Raw genomic sequence first — 20,702 nt, 5'->3', positions numbered from 1 at the left:
TATTTTTGCTGGGTCTGGTGGTCTTTGGATGACTTTTAGGCTGGAAAACTGTAACTCTATCTAGCAACACTGGCAGAGATTAAATGATGATTTAAAGCAATTTTTATAAAGTGATCAAATGAAGCGTAGGGTTGTGAAAAGAGGTGGAAGAAAGATAAAATAGGAAAAACAAGAACAGAATAAAAAATTTCTTTCTTTTGTCCTCTTAAGTAAAACCTGACAAATTAAAGACAGAAAAATTATCACTAGTTCCTTCTAGGATGTGAGGGATTAACAAATTGGTCCATTTATTAAATGCAATGTTTTTCCAAGTGAAATGAATGTACACAATATAAACAACATCTCCTTAAAATTGAAATGTAATTTCCCTTTATAAATTCTTATCAAAACATTTGCATTCTTGATATTAACGTTCTTTAAAAGTGGGCCAGTAAGGAAGCTATTTGACGTTGCACCCTAAAAGGTAGGGATAAAAAAAAATGAATACAACGGCTGCAGAGGACTTCATGTTCGGCTGGGGCCCCCAAACTGCTAAGTCCGCCACTGAGAGACGATAAAGGACTGAAATGGCAGATGGTTTGGTAGAGGAGTTCAGGAGGCCATCTATGTTCAAATGGAGAAACCAACTCTCAACAGAGGTGGGGTTGAAGGGTTTGAGCCATTTCCTGTCTCCTATGTACAGTCCTGTTTGTAAGATCTTTGCTCTGGAGACTGGAGTCCCGTTTAAAATTCTGGTCATCACCAAGTTGTTGACATGTCCTTCTACTCCATGTAGATATGTACCTTTTTGTCACACTTCTGGAATAGTCAGACCATAAAACATCTTGATCCTCCCTCAGCAGTTAGAAGTGAAGAAGCTTCTCACATGACCAAGCAACATCTTCTAGATCAACCTTTTAAGGTCCAGTTGCTCAGAAGAACAGAGTCTTTTGGTCAATTCTACATGTGATTTGTCCTCACATGTGTGTGTGTAGCTCCTACAGCTGGTGCAAGTCTTTTTTTTCCCATCACAACACTTTGAATCAGATTTCTCACAGACCATCTGACCCTGAAGGGCTTTATTCCGCTTCACAGAGAGGCTCATCTATGCTATCGAGACTTCATGGGTTTTGGGTCGATGTGAAATGCTACCACTGCTAGTGCAGCTGCGGCTGTAAAGTGGAGTGTGACGTCCTCTGGCTGCACCAGCTGGACACAACTTTTCTCTTCGTTTCATTGTTTGACCTCTTTGCATTGTCGTGTTTCCTCTAGTTCCATTGAAATGTGAAGTGTCCTACATTTTTCTGCAACGTCCTCTGAGATCACGTCAAGGCAGTGATTGGGATTCCTTGCCCTTTGTTTAGAGGCTGTTTGGCTCAAATGCCAGAGTAAAACGCTGGTGCAGAGTATTTCTGGAGGTTACAAGGGGGTAAAGAGAATCAAGTACTGCAGGATTTCTTTTCCAAGAGGGTCAAAGTGATGGCTGCCAAACCCTGGTCAAACAGGACAGGCCAAACAGGCTGATCATGTTGCAAGATAATAAATAAAGCCGTTTGCGCACCATAATGTAACTGTTTGAATTCTTCCTTTTGGGATTTCATGGTATTTTCTCAGCCGAACCATTACTCACAGGTTTCAGTAGATTGCTAAAAAGAATATTCTGTTAGATATCAAAGTATTGAGGTTTTTTTTTTAATTTAAATTTACATTTGTTTATAGACCCACTTTGATGAAAATTGTGTTTTTTGGTGTTTTTAACATCTTCTTGTGGCATTTTTCTCATGATGGAGGACATATATAAAGAAAATTAACATTAAAATTCAATTTCTTAGTATTTCTTTATTCAAATCGTTGTGAATCAGAAGAAGACGAAAAATTGCAGCGAGGAAAGGTTTGTAGATAAACCAACAACCACAAACAGCAAGCTCCCTGCTCCGCTCCATTCTGATGAATCCACGTGCAGACAAATAGATCCTTGATGAACGTCTTTGTTTTCCTCAACTGAGCTGGCATCTGGCTCAGAACTGGATGTCTAGGTAGCTCCAATATTGCTGGCCATTTTTGTTGTACCGTTAATGTGGGGTAGGGGTGTGAGGGGCTGAAGGTAGCAGGAGATAGTGTTATCAAAGAGATGATGGGAAATAAGGGCAGGCCAACAGTCCTGCCCACCAATCGAAGGTGAATTTCCAATAAACTACTGCAGAAACTATGTTCTAGAAAATAATACAAGTTTCTTTTACAAAAGATCAAAAGAGGATTGATGTGGGACTTTAATATTTCTAAATCTATGTTTTGTGTGTGTGCAGGAATGCGCCCACTGCATTACGCTGCATGGCAGGGAAAGAGTGAGCCAATGAAAATGCTGCTGAAGGCAGGCTCATCAGTCAACGGGCAGTCAGATGAAGGACAGATCCCGCTCCACCTGTCAGCTCAGCATGGACACTATGATGGGGTAACACTGTGTGTGTGTGTGAGACTCTTATGTGATTATACGAAGTAAGTGCAATAACGTGTGTACATGCGTGTGTCACAGTCAGAGATGCTGCTGCAACACCAGTCCAACCCATGCATCTCAGACGCTGCTGGGAAAACGCCACTGGACCTCGCTTGTGAATTCGGGCGAGTTGGAGTGAGTACACATGCATACATCATTTTTTATTATTCACCTAACATTTATTAAAAAAACAAAACATGTTTACATGCTTTATGGCATCTAGGGGGCTTTTTTGGTGTTTGACACCAGAACAAATCCTGTGGATTATTTGGGTCATGGGGGTTATGGGGGTGGGGTGTCTGTGGATTTGGCTTGCTTCCCACAAATCCTTTCATTTTGGTGTTTAGATAACAATCTGAGATCTCACTACATCAGGACAGGCTTTTAGGTATCTTCAGAAATCCTTAGGTAGGTGAGATAAGCAAAAGTGATGCCAATGTAGGCCTAAAGGATTTCTTTGCATACCTGACCTTTCATACACTGATGCACTACACTACAAACACTACAATGATGCAGCAACATTAAATCTTATTCATGTTTTTTTTTTCTCATGTAAAAGCTCCGCAAATACTTTTTTTTTAGCTTTGTATAGTTTTTTTTTTTCGCTCTCTTGCAGAACATCTGCAGAACCTGCAGATGTCTGTGCTCCTTCAAAAAGACGTTAAAGCAACATAATCATTTTGTTATTCAATAGGCTCCAAAATTTTTGGAGTCTGACAAAAGTTTAAGTCGCTGGAGCCAAAAAATGCACAATTGAGAAGAAAATATCATAAATAAGTCGCTCCAGAGTATAGGTCGCACTTTTGGGAGCAAACAGGGATGCTTCTGAACAAATCCGACAAGCCCGGCGTAATGCTCCTTTCACACCAAACACAATTCATAAATCAAATTCACCTCCACTGCCTCTTTCGATACACATCAAATTTGATGCTCAATACTTGTCCAAAAATGTGTTCATAAACAGGATTCTCCCGTAGCGTTCAAGAGGGGAACAATCAGACTCTTCTCCGTATTTGCTTTGCACGGCGCTTCTTCTGCGTTGCTGTCAGTAGCAAATAATGGCACACTCAAATTCAGTGCGTTCTAGTGGTTGATATTGGGAAACAACAGCTGAAGGGAAACCGGTTGTTATTGGGAAAATCATAAATATATGAGCCCATATTTAATTTTTTAAAAACAACAAACAAGTCGCTCCTGAACATAGGTAGCACCCAGGACAAACTATGCAAAGAAAAACATGACTTATACTCCAAAAAAAATACAGTGCAGAGTTGACTTTAAAAAAAAGCCTCAAGGGTCCTCTGCCAGTGCCCCAAAACACACTGCTAGAAGCAAAAGCAGTTCAACTTTTAATGCATGATTATCATTTTTTTACAATAATGTGAGGAAAAAAACAAGATTTTTTTAACATATTGGAAAGCTAAGGAGGAGGCTAAAGCAGGTGTGGCGTGCTGCCTCCTCTTGGTTCTTGTTAGGAGTCTGACACCTGAGTTTTGCTCAATCTGAAACGCATGTGGAGTCCAAAACTGTGTGGATCTGTTTGTGTTTTCAGGTCGTCCAGCTCCTCCTCAGCAGCAACATGTGTGCAGCCATGCTGGAGCCTAAACCCTCTGACCCCAATGGCGTGTCGCCTCTGCACCTCGCCGCCAAAAACGGACACATAGACGTTATACGGTCTGAGCATTTCCTCCTTTCACTCTGCCTTCCCCCAGACTGTCGTCATGCAGTCTCTCTTTTTTGCAAGTCTGACAAGGGTTATGTGAGCAAATAATGTAAACTTGTATATTGAGCATTATTTGGAAAGTAATAACTCAAAAGTTTAAAAGTCTAAACTGGAAAAGCGGCGGCTTTTGTAACGCTTTCATTATTGCAACTCCACAAAACAAGTTTCAGTTTTTTTAAACATTTTTTATTTTATATTTTTACCTTTTCGTTAATTTGCATGTTTTGCGCCAACAGCCCATTCTGTCTTTTGCCACTGGACACTATTCACTCAGCTTAACTCTTGAAATTATGACATTTCTCCCCTGTTTTTGAGACAAGTAGCTGCTTCAACGCTTGTGTTGTACAAGTCATTTCTTTAAAATGAAAATCAGCAACCCCTGGACCATTTGGCGTGGTTTCTGTTGAAATGTTGTCTAGATAGTATCTTCACGGCTTAAGGTTGACCCTGCGTGGTCTGTAGTTTATTTACCTCGTTTCTCTTTGCTCCGCTGTGCTTTCTGTCTGGTCAACTCAAAGCTGCTATCACTCAGAAGCAGAAACCCCCCCACAGTCTGCTGTGGAAAAAAAAAGCTGTCAACAGCTTTTATACAGACGTTGCAGTGTCGTTACATTTTAAACTTCAAAGTGGATGACAAAATTCAATTTGTATTTGGTATTCTTGTCATTGTTAGTCTATTTTTTTGTATACATTCTGTCTTCAGCTAATCTGTGCTTATTATTTTGATTAAATTATGCTATGAATGAGTTTTAATTGAGGTTAATCTCATTATCCTGTGGTGTTGCAGGTTGCTCATTCAGGCTGGCATAGATATCAACAGACAGTCAGAGTGTGGCACCGCTCTGCATCAGGCTGCCCTCTGTGGGAAGACAGAGGTAGTGCGACTGCTGCTGGACGTAAGTCTATCAGTTTTATTTCAAACAAGTTTAACCCACAACATTTTTTATTTCAACGAACTGATCTGAAGAAGCGCCTGAGACAACTTAGCATTAAAGTGTTTGTTAACCTTTTTCAGCTGATCCTTGCCTCTGCTTTCAGCTTAAATCACTTAAGAATGCAGCTTTAATTAGATTTGTTCTCTGCCTCTTTCCAGAGTGGCATCAGTGCCGGAGTGAGGAACACTCTGAGTCAAACAGCTCTGGACATTGTTAACCAGTTTACCACCACACAAGCCAGCCGGGAGATCAAACAGCTACTCAGAGGTCAGGGCGTGAAGCGCACGTCCTCAAATTCAAATACGACACATGTTAAAAATCCTTCCTGTTTTTACAAAAATCAAAAGATTTATAATCTTACTGAGTCTGAAGCAAAAGAATCAAAAGAGTACTTAAAATAAGACTAAAGCACATGTAACTGCAATGTTTTTAGGGATGTATAGCATTTATCTTTCTTGTCAATTTAAATTCCAAATTGTCTTTTCTGTGTTAGAGAAGGATTTGATCTTAGACATTTGTAGTTTTTGAGAAATATTTTACTGTCCTTTTGCAAAACCAGATTTCCCACTAAACTTTTTTTGTTCTGATTTTACCTCCAAAGAATTGGTGTCCACATGGGTGGATATCAAATTTTTCATTATGTTTACACAGTAATACATTTTCCTTAACTGTGGTTTCCTCAAAAATTTTCTCGGGTCTTAAGAGGTTAATAGCAAAACAGAATCTTTGAACCAGCCTGAGCTGCACAAACCTCTCCTGACTGATAGTCGGCAGGAGCTGAAAGAGGATCTTGAGTAGTCTTATTTTTACTTGTCACACATCCTGCTTAAAAATGTATATTTTTCTAAGTTGTAGAACAATACTGAATGTGAGAAAATAGGAAAAGCAATTTTTAGGAGAGAAGCACAAATGAACAGTTACTGGGTTAATAATTAGGTTATTACATCATAATTAGTTTTCGTATTTGTGGAGCTAAAAAGGTTATTTTTTAATTGTGTGGCTGTAGATGGGTCTGTTTTTATTCATATCTACACCAAATCCTTTTGTAGCTGACATGCGGACCTCTCACAGCTGCTGTGTTTCTCTCCATCTTCCGGTCTGCTCTCTTGTCCCATAGATGCATCAGCTGCAATGCAGGTGCGAGCATTGAAAGACTACTGCAACAACTATGACCTTACCAGCCTCAACATCAAAGCGGGAGACATTATCACGGTACAGGCATCTATTTGTCCCCTAAATATTTGCATATGGCCGAGGTGTACAATTCAAGAACCCAAAGCTTTGGATGATGTTCCATTAGCTGTTGCTGATTAATAGAAATATTGGGGATGACTACCATGATAACCACGGTTGTTATTTGGGTAATCACACATTTTGGGTAAAGTAACCTGTCTAAGAATAAACGTGCAAGTTCTTTCTGTATTTGTTTTGACAATTTTTTTTTATAAAGGTCGCTGAGTCTCTGTTTGGGGCAAGCAACAAACAATCATGGAATTTTGTGCTTCATTAAAGTCCCAGATTCTGATAAACTGACAAAACTGATAACCCAGTAGGATATTTTTGGTCCACTCATGCTGCATTTTGTAGCTCTTTTTTAAGCAAACACAATGAAAAAAACATTGGAATTCCATAATAATTTTAAGTTAACTTTTAAAAATATTAAGATTTTCCATATCTCATTGAACACTAAATGGGCTTAGTACGAATTGTTTTTAGAATTTTGTTCAAATCAATTTGGACAATGCCCAAGCTAGGACTAGTATGCTAATTAGATACACACTAGCTAGATTATACTAACAGTAAGCTAGCTAGACAATAACCTCATAGGTTATGTCCAAATTCCTTCATTGCACACTATTCAGTGCCCTATGTAGCACATTTTGCCATTTTGTTGGGGTTTCCAAATCTAGTGTTGTGTCCGAATTCCTCCACTACTCACTACTCATTATATAGTGCACTATATAGTGAGTAGTGAAGGAATTCGGACAGAGGTCCGAACTTCAAATTAAAATGAACTTTAATTTTCCCAGAAGTCTCTGCAAAAAAACCAGTGTTCATTAATGCTCACTAGATTGGCTAAAATAGACCACAATGCATTGCGCTTGAACAATTTTTGCAAAAAAAATTATTTCAATTTATGTTTTTTATAAACCATCCATGTTTCATCATCTGAACACAGTGGATTCATAAATAGTTTTCGTAAAATGTTTATATTTATTAGATTTTAACTTTGTGAAATCTGTGACATCATTAATTTTTTTTTAAAGTAGCGAGCACGATGTCTAAATTGCTTTCAAAAATCCAGGGCACTAGATGGTCCTGCACTATATTGTTTCTTAGTAGTTTGGGAGTAAGGAGGGAATTCAGACATAGCATGAAATTCCAAAATCCAGTGCCCTGGAAATTTCCCAGAAGTCTCTGCGAGAAACTAGCATGCATTGATGCTGACTAAATTGGTGAATATAGACCACAATGCATTGCACTTGAACAGTTTGTCATTGGAAATATTAAAAATCATCAAAGTTTTCATCATCAGAACACAGTGGATTCATAAATAGACTTTTCAAAATGTTCATATTTATTAGGTTTTTACTTTGGCAAATGGGCGACATTTAAAAAACAAAAAGCTATAAATGTGTCCAAATTAAAATCCAGGGCACCAGACAGTCCAGTACTATATAGTCTTTTAGGGGTTAGGGAGTAGTAAAGGAATTAGGTCGTAACAAAATGTAAACACTGCTAACATTAGCATGCTACCCATGACTAAATTAAACAACAGAGAATAAGGTATAAAATATATGATCATGAAAGTCAACATTAGAACTAGAACTATCTCATTTGATATATGTTCTAGAACGGCCCAAATCCAGGCCTCGAGGGCCGGCCTCCTGCTAGTTTTCCAGAAATCCTGCCTTATAATAATAAAAATAATAATGGATTGGATTTATCTGCGCTTTTCAAGACACCCAAAGCGCTTACATTATGTCCATTATTCATTCACTCCTCATTCATACTTGGTGATGGTAAGCTACGGTTGTAGCCACAGCTGCCCTGGGGCAGACTGACAGAGGCGTGGCTGCCATTTCACGCCTACGGCCCCTCTGACCGTCGCCGGGATCATTCATGCGCATTCACACACCAGTGGAACCACACTGGAGGCAAGGAGGGTGAAGTGTCTTGCCCAAGGACACAACGACATTTTGGCTGGTGGGAGCAGGGATCGAACCGCCAACCCTTTGATCATTGGATGACCCGCTCAACCACCTGAGCCACTGTCGCCCCATCATCTGCTGCTGCTGATGACCTGGATCAGGTGTGTTTAGCCAATAAGAGGCTTCAATAGCAGGATGGTTGGAAAAAACGTAGGACACTGGCCCTCGAGGCCTGGATTTGGGCACCCCTCTAGAATCGTAACTCCAACACCTTCTGGCTATTTAGGACATTCCCCCCGATTCTTAGTAGCAGATTTTTCTTTTTCTATAAATAAAGTTAAGTCAAACTATTGGCATTTAGACTGATTGTCATCATGTACGTGATTGATTGGTGTCCAAATGTCTGTGTGCGTGTGTCCATTTGTGTGTGTAGGTCTTGGAGCAGCACTCTGACGGCCGGTGGAAAGGCTGCATTCATGACAACCGCACAGGAAATGACCGTGTGGGCTACTTCCCCTCTAATATGGTGGAAGTCATCAAAAGGGCAGGTGACCACCCACATCACAGCTGTGGGTTTGTGTATGGGCGGGTGGATGTGTGTGCCTCTGCATGCGTGAGTTTAGCAGCTGCTCTGTAGCTACGGTTAGCCAGTAGTTGTAGTTAGCAGCAGCTGTAAACAAATCATTTTCCTGTCCATCATCTTCACTGATCAACAACTGTCCTCTGCTGGCCGTTACTCCGCTCCCCCACTCCTTTAAAGTTCTGATCCTTCTGTTACTTGCCTTCATTTTAATAACCTCTCATATTTAAAATAACATGCTTCATTAGATTGTTCTGCTTTTGTTTAAGTTGTTTGCTTCATTTTTAAGGTAGTAACACATTTTGATTTTTCCAGATATATTCCTTGAGGATATATGGCTGTGTTGTGTTCTCCTGATTTGATTTGTATCCGTTATTATTAATTTTTGTATTTTCTGATTAGACTTATTTTGTTTCTGGTTGACTGATCAGTTTTTGTTGTGTTGTTGTTGTTGTTGTTTTGCACCCTCCCCACTGGCCTGTGTCCAGGTCACTCCCCATCCCACCAGTGCCACACCCTCCTGCTCCGCAGGCCAAACCCCTGTCCCATTGCCTCGGTTAACGGGAACTCATACCCCCCCTCCAAAGTCCTCCCATTGCATCTGCCTCATCCTCCTCCCCTCCATCTCAACGCACAGTCCCTCCCTCGCTTCTCCTCATTCGGGTATGTCCCTCTGCCCATCTCTCCTCCTGCTCTGTCTACTCCTCCTCTGTCCTCTTCTCCTCCTCTCTCCACTTCTCAGGAGCAGCAGAGTCAGACAGGTACATACTGTAAATCACAGATAAGCATCTTTTTTATGGTTTTTCACAAAGCAGCACGTCTGTCAGCTTTTTGCTGAATGTGCCAGTAAAGGTTCAGTTCACCCAGATGACAATGACCATTATTGGCATTTAAAAAAAATATCTATTTCCATTTGCAAAATAGTGCAAAATATAATAACAAATCTGATTTGTTCAAAAGATTGTTGAAACAAATTTGACTTTTTTGTTATTTTAAAACATTTACTTATAATCTGAGTGAACTGTCCTTTTAGGGTTATTCCTCAGCCACAGATGGATTTTTTTATAACTTCGCCATCATGTAAAAATAAGATTTACATAAAGAATTTGAAATGTTCGGGCACACATAATGAATGAATGGCCTTAATCTTTGACTGTTATGTTTGTCCTCATATGTATTTCAAATAAAATTTAAAAATCATAAAATCACAATGCTTTAATGGCTAAATTAATACAAATGTTGTTGATTCCGATATAAAAAAGTTATTAATTAGAACTCCCAAAGTAAACAGTGTTTAATTGGAAAAGAAAATTCAAAGCAACCCAAGGAAAATCTGTGCTGATTTGACGCAGAAAAAGCTGTCATAAGTGCAGTCAAACAGAGCATTCAGGAGCTCAGTTAGAGTGCTTTAGGAAAGATTAACTGAGACACTCTTACTATGAAAGTCCTTCAACTTTCTGCTGACCTGTTTTGAAAAAACCCTTTTCTAAATAGACTGAAATATCTCCTAAGACAATGCATGCTTTTACTTTGAAAGTTTACTTTAAAACCATTGACTGTATGTGAGAACTGGACTGAGTGAGTGTGACATCACCCATGGAAAGTGACTTACTTCTAGCTCCAACCAAATTAAGTCAATGCAGTCGCCATTACTTCACAATACAGATGCTGCCATATTGGAGCTAGACAACTGAGATCTCAGACATATATATATATATATATATATATATATATATATATATATATATATATATATATATACATACAGTACAGACCAAAAGTTTGGACACACGTTCCCATTCCCATTGAATGAGAAGGTGTGTCCAAACTTTTGGTCTGTACTGTATAAGTGCTTAAGTACTTATAAGTGTACATCCAGTCACTGTGAGGTGATAGCATTGTTTTTAATGTCAGTAATCTTATATTGGACGTAGATTCATACATATGTATGCGTGTGTGAGTGAGTGCAGTCTGTGCATCTGCCTGCATGACATTTTTCATTTAACTCCTTAAATATAAAACTGCACACATCAACACACACGATTGTTTGTGTAGCTAATTAGTGTGTTTGTGGTAATGAGGCCTTTTCTCTAGAGTCCTCTGACCGTAATAGTAGCAGTAACGTGTGTACACGCGTGTGTGTCTCTGTGAATGTGTGTGTGCATGAGACAGGTTCTAGGACTGCGGAACTGAGTCCTCAGGGTTCTCCCACTTTGGGACAACATAGCAGCACCAGTGAGGACATCTGGGTGCTGCGCAAGCCGCTCGCAGGTGAAAAAGCCAAGTTGGAGTCTAACAAGAAAAGAAATCTGCGTTTTCTTTTGTGCTGCTGCTTGTTTACCGCTGCGCTCACCTTTGCAGGTGGAGAGCGCAGCGGCAGCACGGGGAGTCTCGGCAGTGTCCGGTCCTCGAGCAGCTTACAGAGCTCTGGAAACACGCATGTTTTAACCACACCCGCACCAAGTCCTCACCCAGCTCCCACAACAGGGCTCAACACTCACGGCCTTAACGCACCGGGTCTGCACGCACAGTCAGAAGGAGTCAAGGTGCGACATCATGTTACTGCTACACCTTCAGTTAACAAGAAGATCATTTCTGGGAAACGGCAAAACATTTACAGGAAAGAAACTCTACAAAGTTCACCACAAGACTGCTTCCTGTTTAGTTTGTTCTTCCGTTGGAGAGATCAACATCACCTTTTTTTTCCATCAGCAAACTAGATGTGCCAAAATCATGGCTCTTTACACAGCAACAAGCCTCTCTTTGTCTGCCTTTATAAGAAGTAAAACTGAAAGTGAAATCGAACACATTTGTGGGTTGCGGGTTGTTTTCTCAATAATTCCGTTCATTTAGAAGATTACAGATTATAGTTTAAAAAAACATTGGACACATGAAACGATAAACAGAAGTTGAGAGATCACAGCCAGACTGGCAAGTTTGGTTTTAACAACTTTAATTTTAGAAGACGTGTTTGTAGTGAGGAACTGGCTTTATCCTGCACATCTGCTCTCCAATTATTATTTTGCATTCAAAAGAAAGTACCTAAAACATCTAATTGCAGAAGTAAAATGTGCTTTAAAGACCCACTCTGATGAAAATTGTAATAAAGCTTAAAATTACATTTCTAAGTATTTCTTTACACAAATCACTGTGAATCAGGGATGGAGGAAAAGTATTGTTTGAAAAAGTTTGTATTTATTACATAGAAAAATCTTAAATATCGGATATTGCTCGACTTTGTTGTTGCGACGGTAATGTTAACTTGGGGGTATGAGGGGCAGTAAGCTAGCAGGAAAAAGTGTAAACAGATGGATTACAGGAAGTGGGGGTGGACTTGCTCTGCTCCAACAGTCCCGCCGACCATTCAGATGTGAATTTCTAATGAAGTAATGCCGCTCTGCAGAAATTATGTCCTAGAAAACACAGGTTTTTTTTTTTTTTTAGCTAAAAACAGCATAACTAAAAGAATAGTGGGAACACTTTTCAAATAGATCAAAATATTGATTGGAGTAGATTTTTAACTCTTTTTTGTAATGTCAGATGGGTCAGTTGCAGGGAGGAGGAGAGTTGTTATTCAGTTTTTGTTTTTTGTGCACTTCAGACCTGTAATCTAAATGTTCCCTCATGCGTCTGGTTATATGCGTGCCTTTCAGCTCCTAGCCACGGTGCTGTCCCAGTCGATGAAAGCCAAGGAGCATCTCTTGGAGCAATCACAGTCTGTGGAGCTGTCAGCAAGTAAGAATGTCGCAAATAAGACAACCAACCTATTATGTAAATGCTGTATTTAACCAAAGAAGAATCCAGTTGGAAAAAAAATCTGCAATTGAGGAAATCAGGCTGGATTTATCAACCACAATTTTCTGTCTACATTTTTTCTCCTTCAGTATGTGCTATTAGAACACGTTCTTAAGAGAATCAGCTGTCGGAGGCAAAGCCAAAAAGAAAGTAAATGCAAACTTCCTGCTCCACAGGTGCAAAGCCTTATGGGAAGCTTTTTACTGTCTGTGCTTAAACAGTTGTTTCACTTACAATGAGTTCCTGCATCTCTTGGGGCTTGTTTGAACTACTTTTCCCTTTTCATTTTGCTTTGATTCATCCTGGTTGTCTAAACTGCACGTCTGTACATATTAGACTCCAGCAGCATTTCTTCTCACTGTCTTTATCTACTTCCTCAAGGCATTTTTTTTTTTACAAATGAAAGCTGCAGTAACATGCAAATTTAAAACACAGAAGCAGATCTTTTTTTTCTTCTTTTTTTTTCTGGGAGGGGTGTAAAATCCTTTTGCTTTCATCTATGAGCTGCTGAGCTTTAAGCTGTAAATGCAGCATTAAATGTTTGCTTGCACTGCATAAAGACAAAGAATGAAGTGTGTTAGATCCTGGGCGTCATGTGTCACCATGAATGAGGAGAGGAACTGCTGAAGCGCCAGCGTTCAAACAAAAACACAGGCAGGAAGATCCGGCTGACCATTGGGCTGAAAACAGAAAATGTGATGCCGTCTCCAGGATTTCTTTCAAATTAGGGGCATTAACTGCAAATCTGTTTGCTTCCTCGATTTAGTCTATGAATATTGAGACAGATTATTGTCATTTTAGGTGTAACGGGAAAAATATCACAAACACTTTCCATCAACATTAAAGTGGAGCTTTGCAGCTTTTTTAAACCTTTGTGTTTTTGGTCCCAAGTATACGGTCCGCAGGAAACATGTACTCACCATTCTTCATTTATTTTTGCAACGGCTAAACTTGCAATTTGGTGAACGAGGCAAAATCGGTTACTCTCTGTTGGTTGTGTGTATGTTCCTTTTTGTGTTTTTTTCTCTTCTGAAAAGTCGTGTGAATGTTGAATTTGCTTACTTTAAGTTGATCGATGACCTTCAAAATTTTAAAAGTATGTGGGTTCTGGAGGGAGTTCTGTGTAGTATCGGGGATGAAAATAACATTGTGTTGCAATTCTGATGGATTACTGGCTTACACACTGTTTTTGCTCCGCAGTGGGGTACCCTTTAGGATTTATTTCTTTTTAATGTACAGTGTGTCCTTATTTTAATGTGATTTATTAAAGGATTGTAAATCTCTCTTTTAAAAAAAAAAAAAACTTTTGTGTTGGATGTGCTACGGATACATCAGGCATGTGACGCATGTTCACACCGGACAAGCAGGGAGGGGCTCCTTCTTTTTATTCTTTTTCTATTTATTAGTACATGTTTGCTACCTACAGCTGAACAGGCTTGGTGTGAAACATCGAAGCAGTGCAAATTTGCAGAACCTTGCTCCAGGCGTTTTCTTTCACAGCTCCATTCCGATACATGAAAGACTTGATGTCATCTAATTCAGCTGGGCACAAACAACAATCAATTCTGCTCCAAGATCAATTTACAAGGGTTGCCACTCTTGTAAATTAAAAAGGGATGCCATCCATTCGTCACTACCAAATCCGAGTCCTTGAGTGGTCAAAGTTTGACCTGGTTGACGTGCAATGTGTGTTCAATGGCCGCGAGTTATGTACTTACAACCTGAAAACAGTCGGGCTCTTACGCAAGAGTTTTAAAAAACGTTTTCTTGCGTTTACATAGACTTTTGATTGGAAGTGGCCACTTGATTGTGCGTTGTTGAGGGTGGTGTGAACATAGCTTTAGATATTTTGTTTTGTTAAAATTGTAAATAATAATACTTTTTTTTCTAGATAATTCAAAAAAAGATCATTTCACATGGGAAGTTATTGCCTTTTACATTCCTAACTGATTTTTGTGCCTTAATCATTAGCTTTGAAGAGGGTGTTAAAACCCACAAACAGCATCTCCACATTCACAGATCAATCATCTCTGTTTCACACAGCCCAAAGTGTCAATTTGCCACCACCGACGTGCCATTTCATGAGTAAATGAGAAAACTAGTCAAAGGAAAAATGTGCTATAAATGGCCGAATTATTAATGAGGAAAAAGACAAGCCATATTAACTGGATCAAAGGCTTGCCCATGTGAACCAAAATGAAATATATCTGCTGCCGTGATATTGCTTTCAGCGAAATTAAACTAAAGTAACAAAACCTTTTCAGCAAAATAACTACATTTTTCTTTTCTTCTCTACTCGTTCCTGTTGTTTTTTTCACTTTAACTTCAAGGCTCGTCTAGCAGCAAAGTTCATGAACAGCGGTCGTTTGAGCGGAAGGCAGAAGAGGACGATGGGAAAGTAAGTTTTTGATGACAGATAGCTTTTTTGTTCTTTTTGCCGCTGCTTCATAATAATAGTGTTTTAAAAAAGAGGGGGTTCGTTCTTTATGTTGCATCTAAACAAGTGAAGATGCCGGTGTGTCTCCATGGAGACAAGCATTTGCCGTCTTGTTTGCATCCCACCACCCCCAGCCTTGCTCTCAAACACATGTGCTTTTGCTCTGTGGCAGAACTGTTCTGTGAAAGTAAACACAAAGCAGTAACCTTTTACTTTATTTATCCTATGGTTGCCAGGGGACAACTGGAAGACCAGAAGTGGATATTATAATTTTTATACTTTCATAATTTAAAGGCTAAATTGATCTTAAAGTGAAACGCAGACGGTCTACTCGCAATTCAGTCATCAATGTAATTTTAGGATCTTACCGCAGAGACTTCTGCCGCTCTTTTATATGATACAGGTTAATAGAAATGTATTTATAGCTTTTTATCAGAACAGCTCATGCCAACAAAATGAGCTGAGACAAATGTGGTAAAACTCTACCATCAGATAAGATACAGGGAAATCACCCAAAATATCTGTGCAGAAGAGCTTTTTCCTTTTGAGGGGAGCGTCAGCAAAAAGAGATTTAATCAAGTTCAGTCCTTCCCGCTTCTTTGGAAACAGCATTTTTTATTCTTTTTTTGTCTTTCAAATTTGGAGCCTTACTTCCCTTCTCTTCATTTACACTGTACATAAACAGACATGAAGCCTCAGAGGTGCAGTCTGAAGACAAAGCTGATTAATCATGAAGGCAGAATGTGATCCTCTGACATGTATTCAGCTTTCTGAAGAAAAGCTTGCTTTTGAAAAACAAGCAGTTCGGTTTGAAATAGTTTTAGATTTATTTAAAACCCCACAGGGATTTTTGTAAATATTTTATACAAGCAGCACACATTTTGTCCTTGAATATGGATGACATGAATTATCAAGTTCTGCAGAACGGTTCCCTGCCGAGTGCTTCAGAGCAGCTTGCCTCCTAGCACTTCCTCTTTTTCACACTCCAGTGGTGTTACGTTTCAGTGCCATTTTTATTTTATTTTTTTGCAAAGGTCTATTTTCTGCCTTTCGGAGCACACTGCCATGCTTTGTTCTCCTATAGAAGAGGCCTGGAGACTCTTCTGGTCGGAGGTTGCAGTGTTCTGTGTTTCGTGTTCTGTGTTCTAGAAACAGGCGGTGGTGGCGTGGCTGGGTGAGTTTCAGCTGCAGTTCTACACCACCCACTTCCTCACTGCAGGATATGATCTAGACACCATTAGCTGCATGACCCCTGAGGTAAGGCCACAACCCCCTCACGCCCCCAACCCCTTGTCTGTCACCATTGAGAGTCTGACATCCCATTGGGGCTTTTCTTCATTTACACACCTGTGTTTATGCACGGCTCTGCCATGAAGCTCTGGGTTACACTGCACATGTGTGCGTTTACTGAAGCAGACAGAATCATGACACGGCTGAAGGCTAAAAGACACTCATAAGAGATTGTCCCAAACAGAATGTTTCCTAAAGGCTTGTTTCATCTAGAAACATCAAACCAAAACCAAACTGTTGTCAAAAGCACCTTCTCTGGTAGTGGTGAAGTCATGACGTGACTAATCGGACTTTGTGTTTAAGGACCTTACGGCGATTGGGGTCATGAAGCCTGGACATCGGAAGAAGTTAACATCAGAGATAAGCAAGCTGCCGTCCACAGACTGGCTGCCAGACCACAAACCGGTGAGGCTCTCTCTGGAAATACTCAATTAAAAGCACAGCATCTGGATTACCCCATTTTCCACACTATGGGGCGCATCAGAATCATGAATGGTCTATTTTTGAACTTGTGTCATATATTAGGCACACCGAACTGTAAGGCGAATTAGGCTAAACAAAAGAGTCAGAGATATATCCGTCAGTCAGATTTTATTAATTGCCTTCACAGTGGCTCTAGAACTTATGTGTAACACGCCACCCTTTAGCCACGTTAGAAGCGTTGGCGTATTTTACAGTGCCTGACACCTGACACCCCCAATGTTGTTTGCAACATGTTAAAAAAGACAGACTGAAACTCAGAACAGAAAGGTCCCCCATCTGGGTCTTGAACCAGGGCCTTCTTGCTGTGATGCAAGAGTGCTAACCACTGCTTCACCCTGCAGCCTTCAATGTAAACATTGATCAATAAAAATAAGTCCTTTTTTCTATGCGTAAAAATATGAAATACAAAAAGAGGGAGCTCAGGTCAAGTCTATGAATACATTTACTCATACATTGTGTACATAAAATTGTTTTAATTTTATAAAATAGTTTTACTGTTTTAACATTGATTGTTTGATTTACCAGTAGGGACACCGTCTCTGTCCAGTGATGATATATTGCAGCGATCATTGACATACAACGTGACACACATACACTATTACTATGCATTGAGTCTTTACAAGTGAAGAACTGAGGAGGTCCAAACAAGTACGCAAAGAATCACAAAAGGGGAGGCAATGTTTTGCAATCAACTGCGGCGGGGGTCTTGGGGTGGGGATGGCTGGGCACTCTCCCTCCTTCTTTTCACATTCCATCATCCATTTTAGAAGAACATAAACACTCAATTGAGCACAGGTGTTTGAAGGTGTTTGAAGGCATAAGTATGCGTGTGTGAACACTATCTGTTTTGTGTACATGTTGACATGTGGACATTTCTGCAGCTAGCAGGTGTGTTGATAACATTTGAGTGTGTGTGTGGACAGGCCCCGCCCTTATATTTAGTTCTAGGACCAGAAAGATTAGGATCAAGGTTTGGAAATTGGAAATTTGGATGAATGCTGCTAATTCCCAAGATTTTCTAGGTAAAAATCGAATAAAGGAGTCTGACTTGTAATTTTCCACAAGTGAGGAATCAGTGGTGGACCTCTGAGAATGTGGTTGGGAAGGTTCCAGTAGAGCAATGTGTGTTCACGATTATGTTCATTTTCCAGGCAAACCTGGCGGAGTGGCTGTCTCACCTTGGTCTGAGTCAGTACTACCAAGTTCTTGTGCAGAATGGATATGAAAACATTGACTTTGTCTCAGACATCAGCCTTGAAGATCTGCAGGAGATCGGCATCACTAAACTTGGTATGGTTGATTTATGCTGTTAGGATGGGAAATTGGAGAATGTGACTAAGTGTGTATAATATCTACATGCATAGATGGAAAGAGAAATTAAAATTCTAGTAAAAACTCCTCTTCTTCAAACAAATAGAAACCACAATCATTGACACAGCTGTCTCATTTTAGGACATCAAAAGAAGATGATGTTGGGAGTAAAACGGCTGAAAGGTTTACAGAGAGGAGAAAGTGGCTCAGATCCTCCTCAGAGCCCATCATCATCTCCATCCAGCCCAGGCGGCAGCAGCACCTCCTCGGAGCCTCGTAGGGAGGCAAGGAGACAGAGGGAGGGTGCCCCCAGCCCCCTGGCCAAACCTCGCCCAGGTGTAACTCACTCACAAACCCCGCCCCACACCCCGACGCAGACCCCGCCGCAGACCCCTCTACATGTCCGCTCCCAGCATGCTTCTCCAAGGGCTCGGCCGCGACCTTCCACCCATTCCGCTGCAGCGGATGCTTCAGTGCCGCTGCTTCGGCTGCCTTGCGAGGAGGAGGAGCGACGGAGGACTCACAGTCTCATTGGCTCGGAGTCTGACTCTAAATATGCCACTGTGTGCCGCAGCAGCTCCACGCACGCCGCCGCATCCAACGATGTCACTGTCAACCGTAGCCAGTCGTCCGTCACACTCCGCCCTCGTCGGAAAGGTCGGCCCCCAACTCCGCCTAAGCGATCCTGTTCTTCCATTACCGGGGGGGATGTTGAGGGGGACGGACATGTGGAAGGGCTGTTAGGGCTTCCTACCTTCCGAGAGCGCCGAGCAAGTGACGGTGGCAGCTTGGGAGCCACTTTAAGAAGTCAGAGCTCCGCCAGCTTGGAGAGGTCAGAGGGCACATCTGGGAGCGTTCGCAGCCTTGCAGCACTGCTGGAAACATCCATCGTGCAAAAGAATGTGGGCAGTGGCAGCAGCTACCTACAGGTGTGTGGGTGTGTCGCTTAACTAACAATTTTAGACGTTTTCTTTATTTTTTTAAACAGTATTGTGACCTTCAGGTTAGTCCACCACAACTCCGTCGGCAGGCAGGCGCAGGAGGCCTTGGATCTGAGGATGATAGCGTTGTGAGCCGGCGCAGAACCATCAGTGGACTCGAGGGTCTACCCGGCGATCAGATTGAGCAGTCGCCCCAGCAACCAGTCCAGCCTCGCCCAGAGCCCCGCCCCCGCTCCATCACCGCCACCTCGGTAACTGAGAACGCAGACGGCAGCGCCACGCTCAAAAAGAAACTTCGTCCTGCGCCAACGGATGTCGAAGCGCCTACATCCAGTGCAACCACCGTCATTACCATGACAACTGGCTCGGACACGATACGCCGAAGACCGCGCACATCCGGGCAAGACGACCGGGTCGCTCAGAGCGGCAATCTGTTAAATTCTCCTGACAGTGGGAGGAAACAAGCTGCCGAGCCTCAGCAGAACGGAGGCGTGGTGCTGAGGCGAAGGCCAGTGTCTGAGGCCTCTGAGAGGACAGAGGCCAGCAAAGAGAGCTGTGAGTGGATGGAGGCCAGGAAGTCTCTAAAGCCACCAGTCTCACCCAAACCCTCCGTCAACCTGAAGAAGACCCAGGCTGATCCTCCTACTCCAACTCGCAGAGTTCCCATACCTGGGCCTGACACTGCTGAGACGGCACAGAGTCCAGGTGAGACGAACTCATGAACAACAGCAGCCTCGGCAAACAGTCGCTGAGTTTATCTCATTATCTAGTATTTCTGGAGTATAAGTCACAAAAGCCAAAAAATTCATAATAAAGAAGAAAAAAATCATTTAGAGAAGTCACTTTTGGGAGAAAGTGCAAAGCTTCTGAACAAATCCCCCAAGCCCGCCATAATGCTGCGTTCACACCGAATGCATTCATGTGTCAAATTAGCATCCGCTGCCTCTCTTTGACACAAATTCGATGTTCAATGCTCGTCCAAAAAATGAGTTCATAGACTTGATGCTCCAGTTGTGTGTGGGAGAAACTACCGTCACGTTTTTCATCACCACATGGAACTATATCTCATTTATAAAGCATGGAAGAAACAGTTGATGTTGAGAGATCAGACTTATTTGTTTTGAAAAGCTTTACAAAAGTATGGATAATCACGTCACCATATCTGGGTCCATGCCGTCATTCAGTCTTTTTTTACAGCAATGTTTACCCTCTACTTCTATAGCAGCTGCGTCTGAATGACGTCGCTATCAGCGGTTCTTCTTTCTCTCTGTAACCCAGTCTGATGATTTGCTGTCCTGCATTGGTCCAAAAGGAAAAAATAAAAACAAGCTTCAGTAGCAAATACTGACATGCATACTGACAGTTGCTCTCTAGCTGTTGTTAGCTGGAAACAAGTGCTAGAGGACAACTGGTTGTTACTGGAAAAATGACAAAAATACGAGGCCAAATTTTTCTTTTATAAATCACAATAAATCGCTCCTGAGAGTAAGTCACATCCCTGGCCAAACTGCAAAAAATACTCTGAAAAATGCAGTACAGTATACTAAACTAAGTTTACTATCTCAAAATATTGTGACAAAAT

The 20,702-nt window shown here is 41.2% G+C and overlaps 1 protein-coding gene across 4 annotated transcripts in view; it reads left to right on the top strand.

The window, feature by feature from the left end:
* LOC101161704 (uncharacterized) overlaps positions 1-20,702 on the top strand; it is a 46,848-nt gene that overhangs the window by 23,437 nt on the left and 2,709 nt on the right. For 2 of the 4 annotated variants that reach the window (XM_011477219.4, XM_078944197.1), the window contains exons 4-20: positions 2,286-2,431; positions 2,513-2,608; positions 4,026-4,147; positions 4,984-5,092; positions 5,290-5,398; positions 6,249-6,343; positions 8,717-8,831; positions 9,352-9,624; positions 11,036-11,134; positions 11,225-11,409; positions 12,517-12,598; positions 14,989-15,056; positions 16,245-16,352; positions 16,689-16,790; positions 18,020-18,158; positions 18,321-19,108; positions 19,183-19,825. In XM_011477219.4, coding sequence (XP_011475521.1) covers positions 2,286-2,431; positions 2,513-2,608; positions 4,026-4,147; positions 4,984-5,092; positions 5,290-5,398; positions 6,249-6,343; positions 8,717-8,831; positions 9,352-9,624; positions 11,036-11,134; positions 11,225-11,409; positions 12,517-12,598; positions 14,989-15,056; positions 16,245-16,352; positions 16,689-16,790; positions 18,020-18,158; positions 18,321-19,108; positions 19,183-19,825 — 3,279 coding nt within the window. The remainder of the gene's footprint in view (positions 1-2,285; positions 2,432-2,512; positions 2,609-4,025; positions 4,148-4,983; positions 5,093-5,289; positions 5,399-6,248; positions 6,344-8,716; positions 8,832-9,351; positions 9,625-11,035; positions 11,135-11,224; positions 11,410-12,516; positions 12,599-14,988; positions 15,057-16,244; positions 16,353-16,688; positions 16,791-18,019; positions 18,159-18,320; positions 19,109-19,182; positions 19,826-20,702) is intronic. The other 2 variants (XM_004066030.5, XM_078944204.1) reach the window with 1 other exon arrangement.

The sequence above is a fragment of the Oryzias latipes genome, chromosome 1, assembly GCF_053564925.1.
Source record: "Oryzias latipes strain Hd-rR chromosome 1, Olatipes_Hd-rR_3.1".
Taxonomy (NCBI): Eukaryota; Metazoa; Chordata; class Actinopteri; order Beloniformes; family Adrianichthyidae; genus Oryzias; species Oryzias latipes.
This window is presented reverse-complemented; position numbering and strand designations above follow the sequence as displayed.